The sequence below is a fragment of the Triticum dicoccoides genome, chromosome 3A, assembly GCF_002162155.2.
Source record: "Triticum dicoccoides isolate Atlit2015 ecotype Zavitan chromosome 3A, WEW_v2.0, whole genome shotgun sequence".
Classification (NCBI taxonomy): domain Eukaryota; kingdom Viridiplantae; phylum Streptophyta; class Magnoliopsida; order Poales; family Poaceae; genus Triticum; species Triticum dicoccoides.
Window position 1 is genome coordinate 354,286,741 of NC_041384.1, and position 7,379 is coordinate 354,294,119.

Here is a 7,379-nt window from a genome sequence, read left to right on the forward strand (position 1 = left end):
CGAACTGATCGCCTGAATGAAACCGTAGCATCGAGGTGCATATTTTTTGTGTAGAGCTTACCTCGAATCGAAGCATCGTTGTGTAGATCGGAAGAGGCTAGGAAGAACAGAATTGGAGGGAAAGTTACTCAAGATAGGAGAAGATAAGCACGCACAGGCTGCATACCAGCTCGTATCCCTCCCATCTCCCCTCATGCAAGTGGCTCACCTTGTGCATTCGCCTTAGCCTAGCTCGCTAGAAACTGCCGATCTGAGCGTTTTCAACAAGTTAGGCCTAAGTGTCCTTTAAAAATCGTGTCATGCAGGCCGCATAATAAACACATGCAACCAAACGGATCATTTTCTTCATGCGTGGATCAGGCTGGGTCTAATGCGGGCAACCAAACACGCCCCCGTGTTTTTAGTGGATGCTAGATGGTCTATAATCATGGACGCAATTTCTATTACTTTTGTATTTTTTTTCGGTGCATGATTGATGAGTGCTTCCCCGAAAAAAGTTTGGAACAAGACAAACCAACGGGCGTCGGTCCGGTCGACAACGATCTCAGCCGTCCATCACAAATCAGACGCCCACGACTCAGCCACAGGCCCAACCTTTGTCCTGACCGTTTGTTGCTCTACCTTGTCGGGAATCGCGACCAAGCAGCGGCCACCGCGGGCCGCGGCAGTGTTTCCTCGCCCTCACAGAACACCGTCTCGCCGCCGCCGAAACCCCTCCTTGCCCCCGTTCTCTGCGCGCCAGATCGACACATTCCTCGATCTCAGCCACCGGCGGCGCCGGCTCCGCGGTGCCCAATTCCTCAAACCCTAGAGCCAAATCCCCCATTTGGCCGCGCCTAACAGAGCCGGATTTACTCGGCGCTGGCTGGTGCGAGCGGCGAATCGAGTCCCCTCCCGTGCGCTGCTCCGCATGTCGCACCGCGTGTACGCATGAACTCGTCCATGGACGAGATCAACCTGCTACGGCAGCACCAGCGACACCAGCAGCACCACCTGTCGGTGCGCGGCATCGGTGAGGAGATCGACCTCGAGATCGACCAGTGTGAAGATCCCACTTTCTCGGGCGCCGCACTCGAGGGCGTGACCTGCCATCACCCTCAAGACCCCGTTGTCCCTGCCGATGACCACAAGAGCTTCCTCATCCCGTGCTCGCAGCCTGGCGCAGTGGACGGCCAACCGCAGCCCACGCCACCGCAAGCAGAGGAACGGGCAGGGATGCTGAGGCTGTCGGCGCATACCAAGAAGAAGAAGAAGAAGGTGGTCAAGAAATGGCGGGATGAGTGGGCGGACACATACAAGTGGGCCTATGTGGCCGTGCACGACAACACCAGCAGAATCTTCTGCACCGTCTGCAAGGAGTATGGCCGCAAGCATCGCCGGAACCCCTATGGGAACGAGGGGAGCAAGAACATGCAGATGAGTGCGCTAGAGGAGCACAACAATAGCTTGCTGCATAAGGAGGCGCTCCGACTGCAGTCAGCCTCCAAGGAGAAGGTGCAAACTCCTGAGATAGAGAGGCCGGTTTATGTCAAAGGTTGGTGGTGTTGCCTGACCTCCTGCGATTATGCTGTGGGTTTGCTTGTCGATATTTCAGGGGATTAGGAAATGTATTACCAAGTTCGTGCTTATTAACAAGTAGTTTGATTTTTGCCTTTTGGTTTCTAGTTTTTTGCCATAATGTTTATAATATGTTTAGGTGTAGTCATAGTAACTTCGTAAGAACTTTTAATATTTGTTTGTTTGATGATCCGATGCCAACGGTACACAGTTGGCAGTGCTTTCGTGTTAGATTGGAGGAAATGAAACATAGCATAAGCAAATAAATAGATAGGTCCAAGTTCCAATAATCTAGTCTTCCACTAAACAGTTAGTAACTATGTATTCCAAATTTTGGAAGCTTTTTTTTGGACGTGCTCCGTTTTATATCAAACTGAAACAATTTAAAAGGTGTACTTATCTTAATTTTCATTTCCCATTTCAGCTTTGTCGAAAACAGCAGCTTCAATACTTGAATCTCTCTTCAAGAAGGACCCTCATGAAGCTGAATTTATACAGTCTATACAGGAGGTGGTTCATTCTATAGAACCAGTTTTGGTGAAGAACTCACAGTTAGCTCTCTCTCTCTCTCTCTCTCTCTCCCTCCCTCTTCCTCTCCCCTTCCTGAGGAACAGTATCTCCTCAAGTATAACATGGTTTCTGATGTTGATTTTTCAGATATGTTCAGATATTGGAGCGTTTATTAGAACCTGAGAGATGTTTTATCTTCAGAGTGCCATGGGTTGATGACAGAGGTGAAGCTCATGTCAATCGAGGTTTCCGTGTGCAGTTCAGTCAGGCTTTAGGTCCATGCAGAGGTGGTCTCCGTTTCCACCCGTCCATGAACTTAAGTGTGGCAAAGTTTTTAGCTTTTGAGCAGGTATTAGCATACTTGTCCGACATGCATTTTTCATGTAAACAACCTCCTGCTACAACCTGTTCTTCATTCTTGTACCATTTGTTTTTCTGTTTTTGTATCAGACTACCTTTGATTCAGTTATTGTAACAAATGATATAATGCACCTACATACAAGTAATGAACTACAAAATAACGTGAGCTTTGATGCAAATTGTAATGAATTTTCCCCCTTATTTCATACTAGATTCTAAAGCCAATGGCATGTTTCCTAAGAAAGTCTTCATTTTATTTTGTGTGTGTACAATGGGGTTTGCGTGGATGTGCAAATGGTGGAAATTTGCACTGTGTTTACTTCTGCCACGAGAAGATAAATGTCTAATAGTGTGCAAATAGAGTCAAGTTATATAAATTTTGGGTGCTTGCACTGCTGTACGATGATTTCGTAATCTATTAGTACGTATTGGGATTGAGAAGTGACCGCTAAACCGAGAGGGTGTTTTCAGTGGACGTCGAACCTGTAATCTTACATGAGAATTCAATGTACCATTCTAAGCAATTTCCCTTTGTGCAGACTCTGAAGAATGCTCTGTCACTATATAAACTTGGAGGTGCTGCTGGAGGGAGCGATTTTGATCCAAAGGGTAAAAGTGAAATTGAGGTATTCGTGTTGTATTTTATTTCCTCTGGGCAACAATATTTACTGCATGTAAATATGGATATTTTTCCATGCCAGGTAATGCGCTTTTGTCAAAGTTTCATGGATGAGCTGTATAGATACTTGGGCCCTGATCAGGTACCTCGCATTGTATTACGTGCATTTTTTTAAGAATTTGCCATTTATTTCTAAATTAGTTAAGTGGCAGAAATTCATGCTTCAGTTTGTGATGTAGGATTTTCCTGCTGAAGATGTTGGTGTTGGTCCAAGGGAAATGGGTTTCCTTTTTGGGCAGTACAGACGCCTTTCTGGTCATTTTCAGGTACACCATAGTACCATACATGTTACCCAGAACAATGTTTATGCCGATCCCCTTTAGGTGTCGTTCTTCCTGTTGTTACTCACTAAGAATTTATCTAAAGCATTGCCCTTCCCTATTTAGAATACCGGGACATCTTTTTAAAGTTGCTTTTGAATTTATAGTTCTCTACTGGATAATATATATTGTCATTATAGTTGTCTAACTTAGAATTTGTTCCTGAAGTGGTAGTGTATTTTTACTCGTTACATTCTCTGAGAAAAGGTGTTCCTGTCCTGATGTTGAACGTGTCTCTTGGTTCTACTAGTCCCTTTAGTCTACTTGAAGACTGTTTGATCGGTTTCTACTTTCAGCTCTTTGGTTCAAATATCTTTTCTCTTTTCTGTAGATTTCATTGCTGTTCTTATGCAGGGAAATTTTACAGGGCCTAAGATCTTCTGGTCTGGTTCTAGTTTTAGAACAGAAGCTACTGGATACGGGCTGGTAAAGTGGTATCTTAACTCCTCTTATGAGCACAACTAGTCGCTATCTTTTCACGTGGCACAGTTCTTTCACAAAGTAATGCTTTTGCCACATGTGCTGACAATTTTTTCCTACTAAAACAAATATTGTGTAACTTGTCACAGGTATTTTTTGCACGTGTTGTACTTGCTGATATGAATAAGGAGCTCAAAGGATTAAGGTTGTTGACAGGGATCCATTTGTTTTACTGGTATTGTAATTTATTGATTTGGCAGCTTTCTTATGTGTGTAATTTGTGCAGATGTGTGATAAGTGGTTCAGGAAAGATAGCAATGCATGTCTTGGAAAAGCTTCTGTCATGTGAAGCTATTCCTGTTACAGTCTCAGGTATGCAGATTTAAAGCTTAAGTTGAATTACTTAAACAGGAAATATTGTGAGGTACATCGGTGGTCAGGAGCATAATCAAAAGTCTGTCGCCATTGTGCGAATAGGCGAAAGCGTCTTACCCTCGATGTGAGGGGGCACGTTACGTGTTATAGGCTGCAGGGGCGCACCTCCCTGACAATAGCGCATACAAGTTTGTTGGAGGAGATTACAACTTGGAGAGGAAGAGATAAAGAGATAAGAGGTTTTACAAGATATTGAATGACTTGTCTAACAACCTAGTCTATCTCCTGTACGTCTCCTGTGCGCCAACTCTGAAGACCAATGTAACATGTATATGTGTTTAACACCCTCCCTTAATCACAACTCCATCAAGTTGAGATTATGTTTGAAGTCTTCAAAGCTTCTTGTGGGTAAAGGTTTTGTGAATCCATCTGCTATCTGATCCTTGGAATGCACAAAACATATATGAAGTTTCTTCTGAGCCACTCGTTCTCTGACAAAGTGAAAATCAATCTCAATGTGTTTGGTCCTAGCATGAAACACTGGATTAGCAGACAAGTATGTAGCACCCAGGTTATCACACCATAAACATGGAACTTGAGTACTCTTTACACCAAGTTCTTTTAGCAGTGATTGCACCCATATGATCTCAGTGTAGCATTTGCCAATGCTTTGTATTCTGCCTCTGTGCTGGAGCGAGAGACAGTGGCCTGTTTTCTTGCACACCATGAAATTAAATTTGGACCAAAAAATACCGCAAAGCCACCAGTGGACCGCCTGTCATCCAGGCACCCTGCCAGTCAGAATCTGAGAAAGCACTCAAAAGTGTAGATGATAACTTACTGAAATTCAGACCAATATTAAGAGTATTCTTGACATATCGAACTATACGCTTTGCAGCAGTCCAGTGAACTGTGGTGGGTGCATGAAGAAACTGACATACCTTATTAACAACAAATGAGATATCAGGCCGTGTAAGAGTCAAATATTGAAGTGCACCTACCAGACTCCTATATCTTGTGCTGTCATCTTGACCCAAAGGCTGCCCTTCTGTAAGGGACAATTTTTCTGAACTGGATAGTGGAGTAGGTGAGGGTTTACTCCCTTGCAAACCAGCCTTTTTTACCAGATCTGTTGCGTACTTTTCCTGGGAGAGATGAAGTCCATCCTCATGTTTCTTCACTTCTATCCCTAGGAAGTAATGCAATTCTCCAAGGTCCCTGAGAGCGAACTCTGCACTGAGATCCTTTAAAAGTCCTGTGATAGCCTCATCAGATGAACTTGTGACAATAATATCGTCAACATATATGAGAACAAATATGTGAGTGTTGCATTTGTTGTAAATGAACAAGGAGGTGTCAGACTTTGAAGGAATGAAGCCAAGTGCTTGCATTTTGTGACTCAACCGCGAGTACCATGCTCTAGGAGCCTGTTCAGTCCATATAAAGCTTTGTCAAGCTTGCATACATGAGAAGGTGCATTCTTGTTTTCAAACCCAGGAGGTTGTTTCATGTACACTTCCTCTTCCAGAACACCATGCAAAAACGCATTCTGTATGTCTAGCTGTCTGAGACTCCAGCCCCTGGAAACAGCAATGGACAAAACAAGACGGATAGTGGCAGCTTTTACAACTGGACTAAAGGTATCCTCATAGTCTATGCCATACCGTTGTTTAAAGCCTTTTGCTACAAGTCTTGCTTTGTAACAATCAATGGTTCCATCGGATTTTCTCTTAATCCTAAATACCCACTTGCAATCAATGAGGTTTTTACCTTGCCGTGAAGGAACCAAGTGCCATGTGTTGTTTCTCTTTAGGGCCATGTACTCTTCTTTCATTGCTTTCTTCCAATTTTCATCACCAAGGGCTTCCAAGTGAATATGGCTCGCCTGGTTCACCTGTGGAACATATCATCCCAAATTTTGTCATACGTTTATAATTTATGGGTTGTATTATCCCTTGTTGGAGACGAGTGCGTCGTAACGTAGCTGGCTCCAGCGCAGAAGATCCCGTGTGAGCTGCAGTAGCCGATCCTGAGGTGGATTCACGAGGGTCCGCGGCAGCCGCGTTGGAACAGAGGCTGGATCCTCTGTGCGCGGGAACGAAGCAGCGGCATGAGACGGAGCCACACGCGTCGCAGAAGATCCCGCCTGGCGAGGCTCATCACGCGGCAATGATTGGGCCGATTCCTCGCGCGTGCCAGGCGTGGGGCCCACGCCAGTCGGCCGACGCAGATCCCGCCGCTTGTAGCAGACAGGCTGGACGGGAAAACGACTGCCCGTGGGCCTTGGTGAGTGCAGGCCGTCGCCACCAGCCGCTGGCTGCCGCGTGGCGTAGGCGGGGCCGCCTGCTGACGCGCAGTCGGGTGCGGGGGAAGCAGCGGAGGGCGCGGAATCCAGAGAGTATCAGCCCGACCGATCTGCAAGCGGTGATCCCGGGGCGGATCCTGCTGTCAGGTCTGCCGCGCCTGCGGGCATCGATCCCGAGAGTGATTTGCTCCCCAAATCCTGGCACATGAAATATGGCCCTGTTGGGCGATTTTCTTCACCGTTTTCAACTCCGTTTTCTTCAGCATGGCTCCCTGTATCATCACACAACTCATGCAAAGTGGTGTGAGGGTTAGTCACAATAGAATCATTAGAGTTATACTCCCCATGATCAAAGCTGGTTAGATTTGGAGGTAGAAGAAGGATTTCTTTTCGAAGTAAGGCGCCGGCATTTGGATGTAGACCAGCAAAAGGGAATTTAGTTTCATCGAACACAACATCACGGGATATGCAAACTTGACCAGTAGAGACATCTAGGCATTTGACCCCCTTGTGTTGAGAGCTATACCCAAGTAAAACACATTGTTTCAAGCGAAACATAAGTTTGCAAGAGTTGTATGGTCGGAGATTAGGCCAACAGGCACACCCAAATACGCGGAGTGATGTGTAGTCGGGTTTGACATAAAGGAGCCGTTCTGTGGGTGTTTCATTGTTGATGACTCGACTAGGGAGCATGTTGATAATGTGAACGGCCATGAGAAAAGCTTCGTCCCAAAACTTGAGGGGCATGGAAGCGCCGGCAAGAAGGGCTAGACCAACCTCAACTATGTGCCTATGTTTGCGTTTGGCAGATCCGTTTTGTTGGTGAGCGTGGGGGCATGACACATGATGAGAT

General features: G+C 45.7%; 1 protein-coding gene across 4 annotated transcripts in view; it reads left to right on the top strand.

Annotated features, from left to right (window-relative positions):
* Positions 1-630: 630 nt before the first annotated feature.
* LOC119268182 (NADP-specific glutamate dehydrogenase-like) overlaps positions 631-7,379 on the top strand; it is an 11,334-nt gene continuing 4,585 nt past the window's right edge. For 2 of the 4 annotated variants that reach the window (XM_037549753.1, XM_037549754.1), the window contains exons 1-9: positions 635-1,534; positions 1,982-2,108; positions 2,215-2,416; positions 2,967-3,053; positions 3,129-3,188; positions 3,286-3,372; positions 3,781-3,852; positions 3,996-4,051; positions 4,133-4,218. In XM_037549753.1, coding sequence (XP_037405650.1) covers positions 931-1,534; positions 1,982-2,108; positions 2,215-2,416; positions 2,967-3,053; positions 3,129-3,188; positions 3,286-3,372; positions 3,781-3,852; positions 3,996-4,051; positions 4,133-4,218 — 1,381 coding nt within the window. In that variant the 5' untranslated portion in view covers positions 635-930. Of the gene's footprint in view, positions 1,535-1,981; positions 2,109-2,214; positions 2,417-2,966; positions 3,054-3,128; positions 3,189-3,285; positions 3,373-3,780; positions 3,853-3,995; positions 4,052-4,132; positions 4,219-7,379 lie in introns of all 4 variants that reach the window. The other 2 variants (XR_005132968.1, XR_005132967.1) reach the window with 2 other exon arrangements.